This window comes from Balaenoptera borealis (assembly GCF_965194805.1).
Source record: "Balaenoptera borealis genome assembly, chromosome: 2".
NCBI classification, from domain to species: Eukaryota; Metazoa; Chordata; class Mammalia; order Artiodactyla; family Balaenopteridae; genus Balaenoptera; species Balaenoptera borealis.
In genome coordinates this window covers 157,193,200-157,215,041 of record NC_138867.1, presented here as the reverse complement: position 1 = coordinate 157,215,041, position 21,842 = coordinate 157,193,200, and the positions used below count along the sequence as shown (strand labels likewise).

At 50.7% G+C, this 21,842-nt stretch overlaps 1 protein-coding gene across 2 annotated transcripts in view; it reads left to right on the top strand.

The window, feature by feature from the left end:
- Window positions 1-2,320: 2,320 nt before the first annotated feature.
- The window catches only part of SH3PXD2B (SH3 and PX domains 2B), a 122,303-nt gene continuing 102,781 nt past the window's right edge, over window positions 2,321-21,842 (top strand). For both annotated transcript variants that reach the window (XM_082380861.1, XM_082380860.1), the window contains exon 1: window positions 2,321-2,566. In XM_082380861.1, the coding sequence (XP_082236987.1) occupies window positions 2,492-2,566 (75 nt within the window). In that variant the 5' untranslated portion in view covers window positions 2,321-2,491. The remainder of the gene's footprint in view (window positions 2,567-21,842) is intronic.

Genomic DNA, 21,842 nt, shown 5'->3' with positions numbered 1-21,842 from the left:
TCAGTGGCTATTCTTATCCTGTCTTACAGATGCAGAGATGGAGGTACACGCAGGTCGACTTGTCCAAGGTCTCACACTTGGTAAGTGGTGGTTGCCAGGGGCTTAGGGAGGGCGAATGGAGAGTTAGTGTTTAAGGGGTACAGAATTTTAGTCTGGGAAGATCAAAAAAGTCCTGGAGATGGATGGTGGTAATGGTTGCACAACAGTGTGAATGCACTTAATGCCGCAGAACTGTACACTTACAAATGGTTAAAGTGGTAAATTTCATGTCATGTATATTTCACTACAATAGAAAAAAAGAAAAAGAAGAAGGAAGGGTGTGGAAAGATGCAGGTATCCTACCTCTGCTACGGGCAGGTGGGGGGAAGGTTTGTCTCCCCTGGTCAGGTCTGCCACAGCGCAAGAGGTGAACACACTCGGGAGGGCTGGGGACTGGCTCTGCTGCTCAGGGCGCGACTGGGGACAGGTCTCATTGCCTTTCTGGGAAAACCAAGGAAGCTGGCTGATTCACAGACTTCCTCTAGCGTCTGCCCTCTGTGGTTCTGCCTTATTAGGAGGGCTTGGCTCATGCAGAGGATTGAGGCAATAGGCACAGAAAAGCCAGGCCTTCAACATACTGGACATTTCCACACTCTTTGACTTGCAATTATGATTCAGAAGAAGGTGCCTTACAGGAGTGAAGAAGGTGCCTTACAGGAGTTATATCAGTGAGGGTCCCAGCATGAAGGAAATGCCACCCACAAACTGGGTCACAAAGGAAAGTTTATTAAAGAGTCCATTTATAAAGGTGTGGGCAGGGCTTGGGGAACCAAAGAACGAGGGTGCAGTACTGGCAGGACTGTTACCACCCTTAGAGGGAGCCCTGAGAGAGCCGGTATGGGGAAGGTGCCTTTGGCAGGGACAACCCAGCAGGAAGGAAGCTTGGGAAGTGAATACCCAGACCTCTCTCTTCTCCTGCCCTCAGTCTCCTGCCAAGGACCCCCACTAACCAAGCCCAGCAGGAAGCCAGAGGACAGGAAACCCATCAGTGAAATCCATACCGGCCAGCCTCCAGAACCAGAGCAAGGTAAAACCTGGCAAGAAAGTCAGAGGGGCAAGTGGTGGGGCAGATCCAAAGTGAATCAGCACCAAACTCTCCGGTGGCCTGGCCAGGGCTGCTGAAAAGCGTCCTCTGGATAACCCCCACCCTCTTTCAAAGGCTGACCTTGGACCCAGGGTGGTAAGGGGCCCTGGGCTCTTTCAGGCCTGGAGGGAAGCTGTGTGGTTTGTTGGAAAGATCCCTGCTTACTGCTTACTAGTGTGAGGACACTGGCCAGGGGCCTAAACCTCCTATCCATGCATTATGTGTACACTCATTCAGATGTTTGCTCAGCCAGTACCGCCTGAAAATGACTCAGTGCCCAGCCAGGGCTACAGGAGGCACTGGATAAAGAAATGTGGAGCAGCTCCGGCCACCCTTAGCTTTAACTTGTGGAATATGCCTCGAGCCAGCCAGTGATGGGGTCCCTCCACCAGCTCTGTGACTCCAGAGGCTGCTCTCAGTCACCTCCTCTGTAATATGGGTCAACCACCTTCCTCCGACCCCCCACCACCACAGTTGTCCTGAGAATTCAAAGAGAAATTTTCAAAAAAAAAAGCAGGAGGCACTGCAGCTGGCATAGAATGAGTGCTCCACATTTGGGAATCAGTGGCCTTGTTAACAAGCATCCACTGCCCCTCACTCATTCACCACCCTCTCACCCTGTTTTGCTGCTACTGTTGTCATTATATAGTACTTGCATTTGTTGGGGGGCGGAGGGGAGGCGGCTTTTCTTGCTCCTCCCTGAATCCCCATGGCTTGGGGCTGAGTTTACAACTGCCAACATTTATAGTGCCACCGACGTCACATGCACTTAATCCTGAGGACAGCCCCCGTTGGTAGGCTGTAGCACTAGGGCCGTTTTACAGATGAAGAAACTGAGCCCAGAGAGGTTAAGCCACTTGCCCAAGGTCACAGAGTCGATTAGCAGCAGAGCCGGAGTTTGAACCCTGGAGTCTGGCCCTCACATCCGGGGCCAGACCGCGGGTATCAGAAGGAGTGAGTGCGGGGAATGAATCCACCGGTTAATCAGTGATCGCACGCCGGATGCGCGCCCGTCCCCTCCCCCAGCCGCGGGGGCTCGCCGCCGGGACAAAGGCCCTGCCGAGGCCGGACGTGGGCCAGCCGGGTCCGCGCTCCGGGGGCGGGCGTTGGGGCCGGGCCCTTTAAGGGGGGCGGGCCGGCGACGCGGAGGGCGGGCCGGGGGCGGGTCGGGGGCGGGCCGGGGGCGGGCAGCGGCGGGGCCGGAGGGCGCGCGGAGCGAAGGGCGGCGGCGGCGGCTCGTGCTCGGACCGGGCTCTGGATCACGCTCAGCCCCCGGATACCGCTCGGCCGGCTGTTCCCGGCCCGCTGCGGCGCGCCCTAGCACCCCGCGTCCCCAGCACCCGCACTCGGCCCCGCGGAGGAGAGGCCATGCCGCCGCGGCGCAGCATCGTGGAGGTGAAGGTGCTGGACGTGCAGAAGCGGCGGGTGCCCAACAAGCATTATGTGAGTGCCGCGCGACCCCCACGCTCCCTTGAGCCCGTGCCCCGTCGGGGGCGACCTAGAGCGCCCCCGGCTCTGAAAACTTCTGCCTCCTGCTCTTTTCTCCCCCACCTCCCCTCCTCTCCCCTCTCGGCACTGCTGCTGCGCGGCCCGGGTCTCTCCCGGCTCCTCCCTCTCTCCCCCTCCCCCTCCTCTCTTTTGCCCTGTTCCGCTCCTCCACCGTGTCCTCCCGCCTCGTCCCCCCCTCGTCTCTTTGCCGCCCCTCTCCCCCTCTCCGTCTCCTCCTTGTCCCCCCCACTCCCGTCCTGCCCATCCGTGGCAAAGTCTGGCCGGTGTAGGGGACAGAGAGACAGAGAGAGGCGCCAGTTCTCAGGCCGCCCGTCCTGTCCCTCCTTGTCTGGAGGCTCTCAGACCCGCAGTGCCCAGCCACAGGTAGCCCCAGCAGGGATCGCCAAGTTGGCTCCGTCCTTTTGGAGGAGACAGCCGGAGCGATAGAGATCTCTGAGAATGGATCCTTTGAGTGCCTGCACCATGAAAAAGTTTTTTTAAAAAAGAAAAAAATCCCTGCCCCTTCTCTCCAATAACTTCTGTTTAAAAATGTATGAAAGTTTTCTCCTGGTATTTCCCTGGCAAAATGGGAATCTTGTTTAGAGCTGGCGGGGACTTGAAAAAATGGGCCAGTAGCCTCATTTTGCAGATGGGACCCTCAGATGGGCTGAGGCGCAGGGAGGCTTCAGGTTCTGGAACAAGGAGGAGCTGCATTCGGTTTTCCCTGCCTCTGGAAGGTGTACCTGGGGTAGATGGTGACCCGCCAGATGGGAAATGGGTTCCACACCAGCCTAGGAGCTGAATCTGTGGGTTCAAGGGGCCCTTGGACCACCTCAGAGGTTCTGGGTAGAGGGATAATGGGGCTGTGGGGTGTTGGGCCCAGGTGAGGCCTTGGGGAGGCCTCTCTGCAGGAGGGAAGGGGGCTATGGTGTCTCTGGTGGTGAGAAGGGAGCAGTGGCAGCGCCTAGCTGCAGAGAAGTTAACCAGGAAGGAAAAAAGAGCAAGAGGGAGGGAAAAAAAAATCCTAACAAAGAAGTATAGAACAATAAAGAGCAAGGGGCGTTGGCTGGCTAAATTCAGCTCCTTGACCTCCCTGCAAGTCGTCTTTGGATCTCTTTTCTTAAGAGGCTCGTTCTTATATAGCAGATCTACATGCCTTACACGAATAGTCTATACAATTCTGAAAGGAGATAGCCGGGAATCCACTCTGCACTCCCTACGAGAAAGGGTGTGCTGTGTGAGCCTGTATTGTTATTGGCTGGGCAGCCAGTTATTCAAGCCTTAGCCAGGCGGTGGGAAGCTATTTCCTGGACCTGTGGCATCTTTAAATAGAGTGAAGTTTCCCTTGATTCCAGAGCTGGGCTAAATTGTCTCCCCCGCACCCCCTTTCTTTTTAACTGTTTCAAATGCTGCCAAATCTTGGTTTCTTGTTTGAGCCTGTTGAGTGTGTAACTGAGTTGCCTATTTGCTATGAAGACAGTTTTTACCAATATGGCAGACAGGAGGAAGTCTGAAATTCCCCATGCTGCCTCCCACCAGATCTGTGAGCTGGGAACACCAGAATACATACAGCCTCCAAGAAATGGGCATCATCGTCCACTCCCTCCTGTCCTCTCTCGTCACACGACTATCAGGCACAGGTTCTTAAGCCCATTTGACAGATGAGGAAACCAAGGCTCAGAAAGATGAGGTCCTATGCCTGAGACCACAGTCAGGGCCAGAACAGGAATGTAAATCCAAGTATGTTCGACCCCAAAAAGTGTTATTCCACCAGGTCACACCACTTTGCAGATTTCATACCCCGTAGTTTCCCTACGCAAAGTCCTCTTAAGAACTGGGAATTTTGCCATCATTTGTGATCACTCTGAGGCTTTTCATTCTGTTTAGATCCCTCCCTGCCAGTTTTTTGGAGGTGCGGCAGCTCTGAGGGGCATCTCTGTAAGCCTTCAACCACTTTTTAGGGGCTCCTTCAGACAAGTCTCTAAATATTAACATGGATTTGGGTTTAAATCTTGGCGTCCAGCTTGCTGTGTGGCCTCTCTGACCCTCAGTTTCCTCATCTGTAAAATGGGGGTAATGGTGCCCACTTCCTAGGAGAAGGGATCTTGTGACTGACAGAGTTGACATTCTGTAACCGTTAGATGCCTGCCTCCCTGCCCTGTGGTATCCATGTTACTCTGACTGGGAACATGCCAAAGTCACATGAGGAGGGATTTCACCAAGAATTTATTTTTCTGCATGTGGGTTTAGTCACTCCTGTGATTCAAGGGAGTCCCCTCCCTTCTACCCAGCCTTTTGGGTTCATCAGATGAATAGGGGCAATGGGTTGAACTGAAGCCTGAGTCATCCACAGGAACAGAGAAAGTTAAGTGCTGTGATGGCAGGAAACTCACCAGCAACTGCCAGTGACCCCTGCTCCTGTTCTCAAACCATACCTGCCCCTGCCACTCTAGAAAGAATGGGCATGGAGGTAGCTATTGGCATGGGCCTGGACTTTTTTCCCATTTGGTATATCCTCCTCTCTGAAGTTGGCCCAGCCACTCTGGAGAGATGGCATGAGCAGAAGAGTTGGACAGCCCTAGGCTTGGCCACTTCCTGCTGTGTGACCTTGAGCTGGTCAATTTACCTCTCTAAGCTGCTTCTATAATCTGCAAATTGTAAGTAGTGCTGCGTCCCTCTAGGGCAGAATTTCTCAGCCTCAACACTGTTGATGTTTTGGGCCAGATCGTTCTTCGTTGTGGGGGGCCGCCCTGTGCATGGTAGAATGTTCAGCAGCATCTCTGGTTTCTACCCCCTAGGTGCCAGTAGCATCCCCCTCCCTAACTGTGACAACCAAAAACGTCTCCACACATGTCCCCCAGGAGGGCAAAATCACACACGCCCTGACTTCTAACCGCCCTGCCCCAACCACTGCATGAGAACATGCAAGTTAGTTACGGAGGCTTCCCACCACCTGCTCCCTATTTACAGCTACTTCAGCCTCCACCTGTCTCATCACTCAGTTGCCTGGGAGCGAACAGGTCACAGGTGCTGTAGATCTCGTTGGAGAGCTTCACCAGGAGCTCAGGGCTGCCCATCAAGGCTGGGCCACTTGTTCCACCTTAAATGGCATCTTCTCCATGATCAGGGCGGCATCTTCATCACGCCTGGCCCCAGCCTCCTTCGCCTGTGGGCAGAGATATCATCAGTGGGCCCAAGGGCAGAGCCGTAGGCCACATCTGGAGAATGCAGAGGCAGAAGCTCCCAGGGCCTCTGAGATCCCCATGGGTGGGTAAGGATTATTGTTGACAGTAATATCAACAAACAGTATTATCATCTGGAGAGATCTTCCCTGGAGCCTCTGCACTGTCTGCTGGCCTTTCTCTGCCTGCATCTTTCCTGCCGTGGAGCCTAGGGCTTTCTAAATGAATGGAAAGGGGGCTTTCAAGTGTGACACCCTGGGAGACCCTCCCCAGCTAGGTTATCTTCCAGCTTGAGGGGAGGAGGAAGTGCTCCCTGTAGGTTTTGCAGGGTTTTTTGGATCGCCCCATTTCCAACACTGGAGAGGGATGTACAGAAGCCTTGGGGTTAGAAAAAAGTCTCCCTTAGCAGGGGCCAGGAAATACTGGCTTGCTCTGACTTGAGATCTTTAGATGTTAAGAAGAGCAAGATGCTAGAAGTGGTTATAGAAGCAGTCATCTTAACAGCTGAAATTTAATCCATTGTTGTGGGCTAGGCACTGGATTAAGCTCTCTATGTGTATTTAGTCATCACCACAGCCCTTTAAAATAGGTACTTTTCCGTTATACTAATACACGATTTCAAATATACAGATACATAGAATAAGTTAAATATCTGTCAATCTACCATCCAGCTGTCAGATCTTTACCTTTTGCCCTATTCATTTCAAATCTTTATTTTTATTTTTATTTTTTAAGAAATGAAGTATTGCAAATGCAAAGCCCCCTGTGCACCCACTCCAACAATCACCCCCCCACAAATAAAAACAGTATCCTACATTTGGTGCTTGTCATTCCCATGCACATTTTAAAAATAGACCAATAGATATGATTTTTTTATTCAGTAGCTTTACTGAGGTATGATTTACATACCATAAATTCACCCATTGTAAGTGTACAATTGGCTGATTTCTTTAAATAAATGTATGGAGCTGTGCAGCCATCATCACAATCCAGTTTTATAACATTTCCATCACCCCCAAAAAGATCCCTTGTGCCCTGTGGCAATCAGTCCCCTTCCCAGCTAGGCCTCATGTACCTTTTAATGTTTTTACCTTTTCAGCAGTCCCCAAGATCTTGTATTGAAAGTTTTTAAACTACAAAACATTACACTTTTGAGATCTGTGTTAGTACCTGTAGCTTCAGTTCATTTTAACTGCTGTTTCATATTCCATTTATGAATATACCCCTGTTTGTTCGAGCTCCTGCTGGAGATTTTTAGGATACTTGTAGCTGCTTCCTGGCCCGTACAGCTGAGGCAGGATTGCTGGCTCTTGGGGTTTGTGCATTTTCACCTGTGCATTTAACGTCCCTGGGAGCAGTGTCTGTGGGTCTCTTTGCTCTGGCTCCTTGCTAACACTCCGAATTGTCAGACTTTTTAGTGGGTACGGAATAGTATCTCATGGCAGTGCTTGTTTGCATTTCTCTGCTTGCTAGTAAAGTTACGTATCTTTTCACACCTTTGTCAGCCTTTTGAGTTTCCTCTTCTGTGAATTAATTGCCTGTTTTATCTTTTGCCCCTTTTTTCGGTATATTGAGTTATTGGTTTTCTATTCATTTATAGGATTTATTTATACACGCAGGATCCTGGTACTTCAGATAGTTACGTTAGTGTTCTCGTTTTCCCCTTGAGACTGGAGGCTCAGAGAAGTACAGGCACATGCCTGAAGTCACACAGCAAAGAGTGGCAGCGTGGGGAGTGACATACGTGATGTGACGTATGTGCAGCCCTGTGATCCCACCCCTGAGCCAAGTGACCTTGGGTGGATCATTTAAGCCTCCAGGCCCCATTTTCTCCATCCTGGCCCTTCCCTCATCTCACTGTTCATTCACTCAGCCTGGACTGATGAAGCACAAGCTGCCACCAACCCTTAGTCATTCTCACCCCAGGGAACCTCTGGGTTGATTGTGCCCCTGGAGTGATGGGTTGGCAGGCTCTGTGCTGCTGGCCTTGAAACCTCCCTCTCCACCTGCCAGACTCTAAGAGCAACGGGTCTCTCCTCTGAGCAACTGACTTTTGCAGGATGGGTCACGCCCTTATTAGGCATTATTATCAACGTTCTTGTTTCAGTCTGTGGGAGACCTCTGGCTGGCAGGCTCAGTGGTCTGGAACAAAGTGTGAATCTGCTGCCCAAATTAGCTGCATTCTGTTTTCCAGCCTGCCCCATCCCCTGCTGTCCCCAGCATCCCAGCCATCCTGGCGCCCTGTTTTGCAGAAACATGCATGGCGGGCCAACAAACTTGAGTGGAAAGAACTTGGGTATCAGAGACAAACATTCAAGTTCTGCATGGTCTTGGGTGACTGACTCAACCCCCAGCCTTAGTTTCTGTATCTGGAAAATGAGGACAGTGTCACCCTTTTAAGATGATTGTGTGCTTGTTTAGATAATGTATGCATTCAACCTATTCTCCATCCCTCCTGCTGAGGGATAAATGCCAGCTCCTAGCACATTTCTTATGGACGCACCATTACTTCATGAAGAAAGGACCTGGATTTGAGTTCTCTTCATGAGCTCCTGGGCTGGGTGACCTTGCAGACAAGCTCCCCAAGGGTCTGTAAAATGGGGGCAGTAATAGTGCTTACCTACAGGTATAGGGCACTTCTCACACACTGCTGAGCCTGATGCCTTCTGTATAAAGGACACTCAATCAGTGGTAGTCATGAAAACTAGCATTAACGATAGTAATAGCCATGCTCCACATCTCTGCCTCTCTCTTGCCTCCTGCCTCCTGCCTCCTGCCCTAGGGGCCTGCTATTTGTTTTCCATGCTTTTTCATTCATGAGGCATTTCTGGGGTGCCGGGCCCCAGGCGGGACACCCTGCTGCCCTGGGACAGGCCCGTGAGCAAGGCAGAGCCCGCCTACCTCCTCTACAGGTGGTTCTCGTCCTGCACCCTGTCTGCGTCACACAGAGGTAGTACCCTCCGTAGGCGTTAAGGTCCCTTAGGTAGGTTTTTTTTAAATGGCTGTTGCTTTCTTCTGACTGAAAAATGATGGACCTTGTCACCTGCACTGTGCCATCCTGTTGCCTCTGGTCCATGGTTGCAAGGAGCCAGGCCTCTCACCTCACCTGCCGGGTCATCCTCAGCCTGGGCTCTTACACTCTGGGCTCTTGCAGTTGTCTCAAGATCAAAGCGGGTGGGGCTGTCATATCTCAAGAGTTACTTAAATGTCCCTTTAGTTCAGACTTTGAATCTGTGCCATTCCTTGCTTCTGGTAAGCAGGGAAAGTACACCAAACAGCATGCCTTCAGATCCCTGCCCTGCCACCTACCAACAGTGCGACCTCAGACAAATTACTTACCCTTTCTGTACCTCACCTGTAAAATGGGAATAATGATAGTTCCAATCTCATAGGGCTGATGTGAGGATTAAATGGGCCTGGCATAGAGTAAGGGCTCAATAACTATGAGCTGTATTAGGAGTGTACAAACATAGTATCACTTATGATAGTAGAAGTTGGGGGCCACTTAAACACCCATCTTTAGAGAACAAGATAAATAAAACATACTATATCCACGAGCTAGAATACCATCGAGATGGCAAAAATGTATTCCATCTTCTGTCATGGGAATATGAAGTAGTAAAAGCTGGTGGCAAAACAACGTGCTCAGGTTGATTCGCACCTGGTTACAAGTGAAGGCGTCTGTGAAAGCACAGAAACATAGCTGATAAAATATATGTCACTCTTTTTTTTTTTTGCTCATCTGTGCATTGCATTTCTCTATTTTCCAAATGTTCTGTGGGGAACACATATTCCTGTTTTTAGTAAAACTAAAAAAACAGTGAATGCTCATTTTAAAAGAGAAGCAGTGCCAGGCCGTGGCGGCTCCAGCCAGGTTCCCACATCCCCACCACCTCATCCTGTCCTGAAGCAGCAGAATTCTCCAGCTCCTCCAAGAGCCTGTCCTCCCCAGATAGATGCTGGCCTCTGGGACTCTCCCCCAACTCCTGCCACGGAACCAGGGCTCTGGATGTGGCTTTCCAGTCCTCCAGCCCAAGAAGTGGCAAGAGATGAGTTTAAAATACCACGAGGGGAGGAAGGCCTGAGCAGATGCTTTTCTGGTTGAAATGCTCCTTGCTCAGTGGCCTGGCCCTCCCTCCTGTAGTGCTTATATCTGAATAGGTTGGAACGACTTGCAGGCCAGAGTTCAGCAGTCTGCACCCTGAGGTCATTCAAGTTAGAGTTGTGCCCCACTCCCCTGGGCAGATCATCCAGCCGCCTGTCACCCACCCGGAGGTGCACGGGCGTCAGCAAGCAGCAGAGTTACCACACTGCCAAAAAAGGCCTAGGGGACCTCTCCATGCATGGTACTACTTCTCATCTAGGACACTCATATCCTGTTGCAAATCATGCGTGCTTTTTTCCTTGGAGAAAGAGCTCTGATAGGGTGAACGGTCTTGCTTGGTGTGACTCAGTTTTCTCCTTCCCCTGGGAGGCCAAGGCCAGCTGCAGGTCACTGCAGCTGCAGGAAAGGGAGCTGCTAGATGAGCATCCTGTAGGCCTGGTGGGCGCAAGTGATGAGACGTGAACACCCTTGGCCCAAGGAGAGAAGATGAGGCTTCTTCAGTAGGCCGCGTGGCCGGAGGGTTGCGAGCATGGCTTCTGCGCCCAGCAGCTGGGCTCTGGTCTGAAGTTTGAATTTTAGAGAAACACGTCATATTTGGGACCTACTGTCATCCACTCGCTGTTGGCCCTGAGCCTTCTCCTCTGGGAAGTGGGCAGCTTTGGTGGGGAAATTAAATGAACTTTTGTGCGGAATGCCTGAGAGGATGCCGCTGGGGCAGCCGTCCTTGCAGCTTCCTGGCCCGGGGTACTGCCCAGAGACTGGGACCCTGTGGTCCCTTTCACAGAGCCCTTGCCAGTGGGGTCATCCAGATCCTGGGTGGCAGAGCTGGCACCCCTGCCCACTGCCGGGACATGGGGACTAGCTGATGTGATAGACTTGGGAGGCCCAGTGTCTCCCGCCGGGGGGCCAGTGGGCAGGGGCTGGTGTGGCTCACTCCTCAGGGACTCTGCCAGGAGCCCGCAGGCCCAAGCCTTGCCGCAAGCCATCCTTCTTGTGCCCCATTATCCAAACTACAGGGCATTCTCTCCTCATACGTGCTGGCCCAGGTGCAGGCCTGCAGGCGGGCGATGAGCCCAAGCCTGGGGCCTTCTTTAAACGGTGAAGGGAGAAGGGAACAGAGGTGCATCTGTCGTGCATGCATGTGTGTGTGTGTGTGTGTGTGTGTGTGTGTACGCGTGCGCCCGCACGCAGAGCCCTCCCGCCTGCTTTTGCAGGCGTCTCCCCGGCCATCCCAAAACTTACGGCTGCTAGATTTACCAAATGAAAATACAGGATGCCCAGTGAAGTCTGAATTTCAGATAAACATGTAATATTTGGGACCTACTTACACTAAAAAATTATTCATTGTTTATTTGAAATTCAAATTTCCTGGGGCATCCTGTGCTTTATCTGGCAATGCTGCTGAAACTACCACTTTCAATACAACAACAAGCAAGAAACCTTCGTACTTTGTAATACTGATAATGTTTCTTGAGCATTCACTGAACAAAGGTAAGTCCCTTTAGGGACCAGGCACTTTTGAGCACAGGGATGATACACAGATATGCAAAGCAGGGATTCAGACCTCACGGAGGTCAGTGTCCTGAGAGACGGGTAGACGGCCTATTAGGGCTAGCCTGGAACTTGGGAATGAGCAGAGGCCTGTGCCTTAGGGTTTTGGGGAAGTTGGACTTGGAGAAGGCAACGCAGTGCATGTGACCCAAGGCTGATCACAAAGCATGGGAGGGATGCTGTCAAGTAGAGAAGGGTAAAGGAATTTCAGGCAGACAGAACAGGAGGGAAAGGAAGCTGAAACCCTGGCATGTGGCGTGTTTGAAAAAAGCAGGAGAGATTTGAGTAGTAGAGATGGAGCTTGACAGGTGGCTGGGGGCCCCAAGGATCTGGGGGCTTCTGACTGGCCCAAGAACCACAAAAGAATAGAAAGCATAAGGAATTCCCTGGCGGTCCAGTGGTTAGGACTCTGTGCTCTCGCGGCCGAGGGCCTGGGTTCGATCCTGGTCGGGGACCTAAAATCCCACAAGCCGTGTGGCGTGGCATAAATACATACATACATACATACATAAATAAGAAAGCATAGACTCTACCCTCAAGAAGGCCACGCCTTCCCCCCCCCCCACACACACACACACACGTGGGTGGCCAGGGCTCAGGATCAGAGGTATCCAAAATGGAAGTGGTTGGGAGGAGCTGGGACTCAGGGGCACTCCCCTGGCTTGATGGGCTGGGGGAACACCTTTCACAGGAGAGTGGAGGGGGCAGACACAGACAAACCTGGGAGAGAGAGAGAGCACCTGTCCACAGGAGGACTGCAGACAGTGAAGATAAAGTTAGAGAGGGAGGGAGGGATGGGAAATATTAAAGAGGTCTATGATAGCCAGTAGGAATTCTGAAATTTGGGAGGGATTAAATAACTCCAAATTTGTGTTGTTCTCAAGACTTAACAATCATTTACTGTTGTTGTTATTATTGAATAGCTATCGTTCATTTGAGTGCTTACTGTACGCTCCAGGCTTTTCATGCTTTATGTCACTGAATCTGAGCAGCAGCTCTGTGAGGTAAGGAGTATTAGTCAGGATTCTTGGGCTGCAAGTGACAGAAGTGAACCTAACGAACTTAAGCCATAGGAAATGTATTGGAAAGATGGCTCTGGCAGAACTTGGCTCAGCCCCCAGTCACAGGAAGGACCTGGCCAGCTGGAGCCATCCAAGGCGTTGAAACTGCTTGTGGGCATCAGAGCATCACCAGAAGCAGGCACCTGCTCCATCCCTCAGTCCCTTTGGCCACTCAAGAGTCCAGTTCCAGGAGGAGAGAATCTGATTGGCCCAGCCAAATCACCTGACCATCCTTTGGTCAGGCAAGGGCAGGATACTGTGATCCGCAGTCCCACTGAAATTGCCAATAGTTGTAGGAGATTCAGAGCGCTCTTGCTGGAAGAAGGGGGCATGGAGCCTGGACAGGTGGAAACAACAAATGTCTGCTACATAGGTACTGTTATTAGCCCATTTCACTGATGTGGAAACTGAGACTTAGAAAGATGAAGTACTTTGCCCAGGATGACACTCGGCTCTGCTGCCTATCATTGAATATAAAGAAGGGTATAGTCAATTCACCCCCTAGATTTGAAGGGAAATGTTACCTTAAAGCACATAAGAATAATATTTTCTATTCTGCTTAATTAAGCAGAATTGCATGGACCCCCTGCCTAGTGCACTGGCAAAGAAAGCCAGAAACCCACTCAGTGGCGTCACCATTTCCTCCTCCCCAGCCAAGGTGTGAATCAGCAGCCTGTGGCTTCGGGCCACCATTGGCTGCCAGTCAATTGCACAGATGTGGGTTTGTTGTCTGCCCTGGGCCAGGCCTGGCCCCAAGCCAAAGAGAGGCTGAGATGACCAGGCAGCCTTTGTCCTTATAGAGGTCACCATCTGTTTGGAACACGTCACCACGGCACAAGGGCTGTGGTGGGGCCTGCAGTAGGGCTCTGGGGACAGGGCAGGGGTCTGAGGCCTGGACTGCCCATTCCCCATTCCCTGCTGGACCAGAGAGGTGGCGCTCTGAGCTGGGGTCAAGAGGAGGTGGGCGCTCTAGAACAGGGAAAACCAACTAGCAGAGTTTTTACTATGGGTAGAATTCGGAGGGTCCTTGAACTTGGAAGGGGGAAGAGTACATCTTTATTCTCACTAACCTCCAATAGCAATTTAGCATCGCCTTCCATTATGAATGAAGGCAGCGACCCTCAGTGATATTAGTAATACCTGTGACTTCGTCACCAGTAGAAATTCACAGATATTTTCACGTCACTTTACAGTTGCATTTATCCTCATCACTGCTTCAGAACTGTGGTGTTATTCGACCCACTGCTGGATTTTGTTATTTATTGCATTAATAAAAGTGTACATATGTTCATAATTTTATTTTTTGAAACACTTTTATTACAATTCAGTATTTCATTTGGAATGCTATGTGCTTTAATTTAGTCATTTTTAAATCATTTTGAGAAGGGGACCATAGATTTCATCAGATTGCCAAAGGGCTCCGTGGCACAAAAAAAAAAGGTGAAAAACTTCTGGGTAGAAGTTTAAGAGTTTGGACTTGGAAGTTAGGCATGGATTTGACCTGGCTCTGCCGGTGACCGGCAGAGTGTGTGACCTTAGTAAGTGACTTAACTTCTCTGTGCCTTAGTTTCTTCATCTGTAAATTGAGGGTAAGAATAGTACCTACTGTGGGTTATTTTATGTAAAAGCTTTAAAGCAGTGCCTGGCACATAAAAGTACTGAATAAATAGTTACCTGTTAGTGTTATATTACCTTTACCATCATCATCTTTACCATTCCCTGACCAGTGATGCGCTTTTTTAATAAGCAACCTCGAATGATGTGACACAGGTGATCTGGAATGACCACACCTTGAGAAACATACTCTAAATGGACTAGTCCAGGATGCACCCCCCTAAGGTTTAAAAGCAGTCTTCCCCAAAGATTTGTATATTTGGATATTTAGCAGTGTGGTAATTAAAATAATACTGAAAATGTTTATCATTGGAGGCATGATTAAATAAATGGACTACTAAGGATCCTTTAAAATTTTTGCTGAAAGAATTTTTAATGAAATGGGGAAATGCTCACCATATAACACAGGTGAAAAAGATCATGTATATACAATGTGATCTTAACTTCATAAACTACTTCAACATATAGAAAAAGGGTCTGGGAAGAAGTATAACCAAAGCTTCGTCTCTGGTGGTAGAAATGTGGATGCTTGTTAAGACCTCAGACTCTGCCATCAGACTTTATTACCAACCCTGTGGAACAGGTTACTACACATGCTAGGTCTTACTTTCCACCACTGCTGGGTGGAAACAGTAATACAGTGTAGCTTCATAGGAAACACATCAAGACCATTGGTGGTTGTGAGCCGTTACATTGTTTTACATTGTATTATATGTTTATGTATTATCCCAGGTTTCTCTAGAGAGGAGAGGACAGTGTAGGACAGCAGAGTCAGGAAAGCTTCGTGGAGGGAGGGAGAAAGAGGGGACCCTGCTTCCCTTGTTCCCTTTTTTCCTATCTCATACACTTGTGTATGAAGCGCAGGAAGCTGGCAGAAAAGTCCACATAGGGGTTCACATCAAGGCCGGGAGGAATAGTCTCTGCCAGATGAGGAGCCCAGCAGGGCATGGGTACAGGGGTGGCCAGGGAACCCACAGAACCTGACCATCGGGACCACATATGATTTCATGTGGGAAAAGGGGCTACTTGGCTGTACAAAGTTTGGAACCCGCTTCTGCAGCCCCCCTACTTTATCTGGTGGAGGAATCCCTACTCCCCTTCTGATACCCCTAATAGATGGCTGTCCCCAGGGTTTGAGAGCTCAGTCCCTCTACGTTCTCATCTAGTTCTTTTCTCCTCCTTCTTCATGTCCCCAAGCCCAGTGGGACGGGAAGATGAAGCTCCATTTATATGGAGGGGGCAGTTGTTTAGGGAGTATCCTAGAAATCTTAGTTGACCCCTTTCTGCCTGTCACCCAACCAGGGCACTCAGCTTTGATGCTGAGGTTCCTAGTGGACCAAGCCCATCGTGGTGCTCATACATTGGGTATGACTCCATCGTGGTGCTCATACATTGGGTATGACTCTGTTGACTCGTCTCCTCCTCTCCCACCAGACCCTGAATCCCTCATAGTCTAAGGACAGGTGCCAAGCGTGTTCCTTGAATGAAACCATAACTTCTTGGGCTCTCTCAATCCCTGGGTCCCATGATTCTAGGATGATGGCCATTGATGATATCCTTCAGCTGACTCAGAATTGGATTCCTTGTGATGACCCCCCGCTGACACCAGAATGAGCATTGTATCATAGTGGTTAAGGCACAGGCTTTGGAGGCAGCCAGACCTGGGTGTAAATCCTGGCTTTGTCACTTTCCACCAGTGCTGTTTAGGGTGCGTCACTTAACCTCTCAGAACCTCAGTATCTTCATCTGTAAATGGAGGAGTCATCCCAGTTCCTGACACATAGTAAACACTCAAGAGAAAAGTAACTAATTCTCAGTCTAGTCCAGTGGACACAGATATAATATTATAACCCCTTGGGATGCTACTAGGTTGAACCATATGAAATTGTCAATTTTTGACTTAACAAGTGGCAATTTCACTTAGTTCAACCTAATGATCTGGGTTTGGTTTGGGCCTAAGGAACTTACTTTTGCATGGAAGGGGGCAAAGAGCCACCACTGTACCAGGTATGTCACAGACATTATCCCATTTACACTTTACAACAGCCCTGAGAGACAGGTAATACTATTCCAGTCATCCCCTGGTATCCATGGGGGATTCGTTCCAAGGCCTCTTATGGATACCAAAATCCACAGATGCTCCAGTCCCTAATATACAATGGCGCAGTATTTGCATAAAACCTTTGCCCATCCTCTCGAATACTTTAAATCATTTCTAGGTTACTTATAATACCTAATACAATGTAAATGCTATGTAGATAGCTGTAAGTACAATGTAAATGCTATGTAAGTAGTTGCTGGGTCACAGCAAATTCAAGTTTTGCTTTTTAGAACTTTCTGGAATTTTTTTTTAAATTTTTTTTTTATCTGAGCTTGGTTGAATCCTTGGATGCCAAGGGCTGACTGTATTAGCATCCCCATTTACCAAATGGGGAAACTGAGGCTCCTGAGTAGCTTGCTCAAGGAAGTGGTGTAGCCAGGATTGGAACCCAGGTTTATCCAACTGAAAGTCTGTGCTATTTGCATTGCTGCTGTCTTGAGACTGGGCTGCCTGTTCCACATGGTGTGGCTAGAGAGCTCACAGCATTCTCTTGGGCCCCTTCACCCAGGAGCTGGCAGCTGTAGCCTGAAACTCCCCGAGACGCTGCCTGTGGGACCCCACATTTCTTGTTCTGGTTTAGACAGTCAGCTTCTGCAGTCTTCTTCTGCTGTGTCTTTGGCTTTGGTTGGGGGACTGGAAGGGGCATTCTGGAGTCAAACAAACCTGGGTTCGAATTCTGGCATCCTCCATAAACAGCTGTGTGGCTTTGGACCAGCCCCCTGACCCCTTTGAACATCAGTTTACTATGGTGTGAAATGGGATGGATAGTAAGCTTCACTCCATAGGGTTCCTGAGAGCAGAGTACTGGGGATTTCACAAGTGCTCATTAGTGCTGGTCCTCAGCTGGAGAACCCCTATGCATCCCTCAAGATCCAGAGCAGTTGTTTTTTCATCTGGAAAGCCTCTCCAAGTGCCACCAACAGAATTAGCCCTCATCCCCTCTGTGCTCCAACAGCAGCTGTAAATCGCTTCTTAGAGGGCCTGTGGCCTATGAGAAGACTCTACTACTGTCTTTTCTGTTGAGTACCTACTGTGTGCCAGGCACTGTGCTGGGCCCTTTAGGTGTGAACCAAGACCCATCTGACCACATATGTCAGGCTTTTTTCAACATGTCCCACAGCCCTGGTTTATTTTATTTTATTTTTTGGCCACGCCACGTGGCATGCGGTATCTTAGTTCCCCGACCAGGGATCAAACCGTCCCCCCTGCAGTGGAAGCGCAGAGTCTTAACCACTGGACCGCCAGGGAAGTCCCCCACGGCCCTGGTTTAGATCTTAGCTCTGCCACATGCTGGCTGTGTGACCTCGTGTGAGCCAATGTCACCACATCCCGTGACGTAACATAAATGAAGGACTTAGCATAGTGCCCAATCGGCCCAATAAACGTGGCCCATTTTGATTCTTTTTCATTACTCAGACAGCTTTATCCCTACTGCCTGTGTGCCTTGCACATAGTGGGTGCTCTTGTTGGCTGCCCAGTTCTCCCCCTAGGCAACCCTGCTAACACAGGAGAGGCCCTCTCTCGGCTCCATTTCCTGCATTGCCCTGGGCTCCTCTGAGGCCTGGCAGCCTGGGAGATCTCCACGAGCCCTCAGTGCCTGCCTTGGAGGGTTTCCTAGAAAGCTAGCCTTCAGGTTGGTTTCGGCCGAGCCTGGCTCCAGCTGCCAGCACCTCTGCTTGCCATTGGAAAGTTCCCCGTGCTGCTTCGGGCCAGATGTGTGCAAGGCTGTGAGTTGGCAGCCAGAGGCCCGGGCTGGCGCTGCACACCCGGTCCAGCAAGTGTTTCCACCAGCTCCATGTCTCCATCTAGAAGAACGGAGGTGCTGCACCCGGCCGGCCCTGCAAGTGGGTCATGCTGCTCGCCATCTGGATGAGACTCCAGCAGTCATGGAAAGATGGGTTCCAGGGAGAGGCAGTTGATTAGATTTCACAGAGTGACATTCGTGACTTTTCCCTTTAACTTAGTTCACCTCAAAAGATTTGAGTTGGCCGGCCTGAGCCACCAGTGCCTCACCTCTGTAATGGGGTTATCAGTGATTGCACTCAAAGCTTCCTGTAAGTCAGGCCATGTGCCAAGCTCCTGTCCTGCATTAGCCTGTGGAATCCTTAGCCAACCCTATAAAGTAGGTACGACTATTCTCTCCATTTTACAGATGAGAAAATAGAGGCTCGGAGCCATGAAATGACTTGTAAAGTCCCACAACAGCTTTAAACTGTAGAGCCGAGAATCATACCTGGGTACCCTAAAGCCAGTGCCTATCTTTTTTTTTTTTAATGACACTAAGGAGTGATTGTTATTTTTAATTTTTGACTTACATCTGTGCAGGAAAATTCCCTTTTTCGGTATAGCATTCCATGAGCTTTTACACATGCGTAGGTTCTTGTAACCACCACCTGAGACAGGATGCAGCCTAATTCCATCACCTCCTAAGAATTCCCTCGGGCTGCCCTGACTCAAATGGTTTGCGATGCTGCCTCCACCTGCGATTGGAATTGCTCCTGCGCTGTTCTCTTTTTCTCCATCACCTGTCCAGAGAGGTCTTGGGGTGAAACGTGGACTTCTCTCCCAGGGCTGGGCCCTGTGCCTGCATTCTTCTCTGTAACAAAGCTGGTTCTGTTTCCAGCACCCTTGGCAGTTGAGCTGTTCACTCAGCCATTCCAGGAGCATTGTTACCCCAGACTCAGAGAGCCTTGAGTGAGGTCACCTTGATTTATGACCGTGTGGCCCTGTCTTGGCTTTTTGTCTGTCTGTCCACCTGTTGGTCTCCCACCAGGCAGTTCCTGAGAGCCCAGTGTCACCAGGCACTGGAAAGATTGTGGTGAATGAGACAGACCTGGCCCCTGCCCCTTGAGGGCTCCCAGGGGAGTGGGGTGACAGTCACGTGAAGAGAACAGCACACCCAGAGGAATGTGTGCTGAGCGACGGCAGCCCTGGTGGCTGTGAGAACCCAGAGAAAGGAGGCCAGACCCAGACTGGGGGTCTCCAGTAAGGCTTCCAGGAGGAGGCAGCCTCTAAGCTGACACCTAGGAAGTGAAGAGTTGCTACAAAGGTGAAGGGAGAGAAGATCCTCCCTCCAGAGGCAGTGGCAGGTGCAGGGGCCAGAGGCAAGGGAGCACCTGGCCAGGTGGGAGCAGGAGGAGGCCCCCTAAAGCCCCAACATGCCTTTGTTGTCTTCCTCGACTAGGCTGAAAGCTCCAGGTGGACGGGGGCTTCTGTCTTCCTCGTTCACGGCCATATCCCCAGCCCTCGGAAGGGAGCCTGGTGCACAGTAGGTGCTCTTGTCTGTATTTGCTGAATGAATGAATGAACGAACTGAGGTGTTTGAAGCAGAGGAGAGACACGATTCAATTTGTGCTTTAGAGAGACCGACCCTGTCTCCCACCTCCTGGCCTGGCACCCCTCTGCCCCCAGGTGCAGTCTGAGACCTCAGCTCCACCACCTGCCTGAGTGGGCTGGGGACAAGGAGCATCTTCTGTGCCACTCACACCACAAGCACTTGTCTTTGGGCCCCATTCCAAGCAATCACTTAATTGAAAAGAGAAAAATTGGCAGCCGGCCACCCCCGGAGTGTCACTTGCTGTGGTGCCTGAGCTTGGTGATTCCTGTTGCTGACTCGGGACAGGAAAGCTCTGGCCTGGGACCAGGAGAGCCGAGGCCTGGCCTTGGGGATGTGGAAGGAGGAGAAGGGACTTCAGAGGCTGAAGGAGCTGGGCTTGGAACTGTAAGTCGCTTACTTCCCAACTGCGTGACCTCAGGCGTGGTGGCATCCTGGGTTTCCACCTACCCAACCTGAGGGCACCCCCGCCTTCCTGCCAGGTGTTTCGTGATGATTGACAGGATGTTGGTAAAGCACCTTGCAGAGGGTCAGCGCATAGCGGCAGGTTCCCCAGCGTGGTTGCTGATTTTATCTCGGGCCCCCCCACTCACCTTGGTCCTGCCTCACTCTGACATCCTAGGTTTCAAAGGCATCATGACACTCGGGCGGCATTTCTCCAGGATTAAACTTAATGTACCTTCTTTAAAAAGATAAATATGCGTACCTCAGCACTTCCGGTGGCAATGCTGCTCTGGAGTGTTAGGAAATCAAACACACTGCGGGTGTTGCAATTCCAGAAAGAGGTTGGAAGTGCTGACCTACATAGGCCAGATGCTGGGCAGACAGCTGGAGAGAGCTGACAGATCGGAACCAAAGGGAACGTGTGGTCTCCACGGGGAACAGCAGAATCATGTTTCCCATTAGTTAAGCCGGTGGAGCCCATCCAACTGCCTCTGCCCTCTCCTCACTCTCCTCCCTCTCCTTGCTCTCTCCCACTCTCCTCCACCCTTCTCTCTTTCTCTCCCTCCCTCCCTCCTACCCGCCCCCAGCCTGTGTCCTCCACCTTAAGCCTGGGCAGCAGATAGCCAATGAGGTGGATCTGGAGCCCAGCCAGTCATTACCAAGCTGCTCCCAGGAACCACCAACCCAGAAACCCAGCCAGTGTGGGAGCTTTATTGGGGTGGCCAGGGAGGTCACACTTAACCTTTTAAAGTTGGTTTCTTAAACCAGGGTTTATAGACTCTTGGACTCCCTCGGACATATTCCCAGGAACCCTCTCTGCAAGAAGTGGGTTCATCTAGATCTTGAAACTAACACTGCTGCTTGATTTCAGGGCTGCACGTGTTTTTGTATTTAATGAAGGTTGCTCTGTTTGCAGTGCAGGACAGCTTTAGTTATCCTGGGCTAAGGACTTGCTGCAGAAACTGTGTGATCTGTGAGCAGAAGCCGTAGCCCCTCAGTATGCTGCGTGAGAGACAGAGTTTTTCCTCCCTCTGTCTAAAAAGGGCTCTGCTGTTTCTCAGGTCTGAGAAACAGCATTCTGGAGTGGAACTCCGGCATGCTCAGCACCTCCCAAGAGGAGCCCTAGGTCTGGTTCTAACTCTCCTCCTTGCACGCTGTGTGGCCTTGGCAAGTCCCTTCCCCTCTCTGACCTCATAACCCCAACTATAAAATGAGGGACGGTCTAGAGCAGGGTTTTTGTATATTTTAAAGTCTTGGAACCCCCTGCTGTTGGCTTGAAGCAGGCAAAGGAGGACTGTGGGCAATGGAGGAGCCCAGGCCCTGTCTAAAGTCTCCACTGATGGTTGCCTTGTGGCAGTGCGGACCCACAAGGTCTGGCGATTGGGCCTGCAGGCTGCCAGGTTACACCCTCTTCCATATATAGAAGAGCTAAAAGTGGCAGTGCCTAGTGGAAACCAGGATGGAGAACCCAGAGACCGACCCACCTCACCAGGAGCCTGGGGCTTCTTGCAGGACAATTTGACCGCTGGCCTAATCACCTAAGAACTCTCCAGATTTAAAGTCTTCTGGGGGAGTCATTGTGCAGGAGGCCCAGAGGGGCATGAGGAACTTGCAAGGAAATTTGGATACTGCCGTGGAAGTGGAAAGAGTCCATAGCTAAGAGTGGAATCCTTAGTAAGTGGCTACACCCCCCGGTCCCTTTGTTAAATGGAGGGGCTGCTCTAGAATCAGGGATGTGTGCCCTACACATCCTCCCAGTCCCCGGTGCCCAGGGCAGACATTGCTAATGGAGCACGGAGCTCTGTCTTGCTGATGTTCCTTTCTCACAGCCCTTGCAGG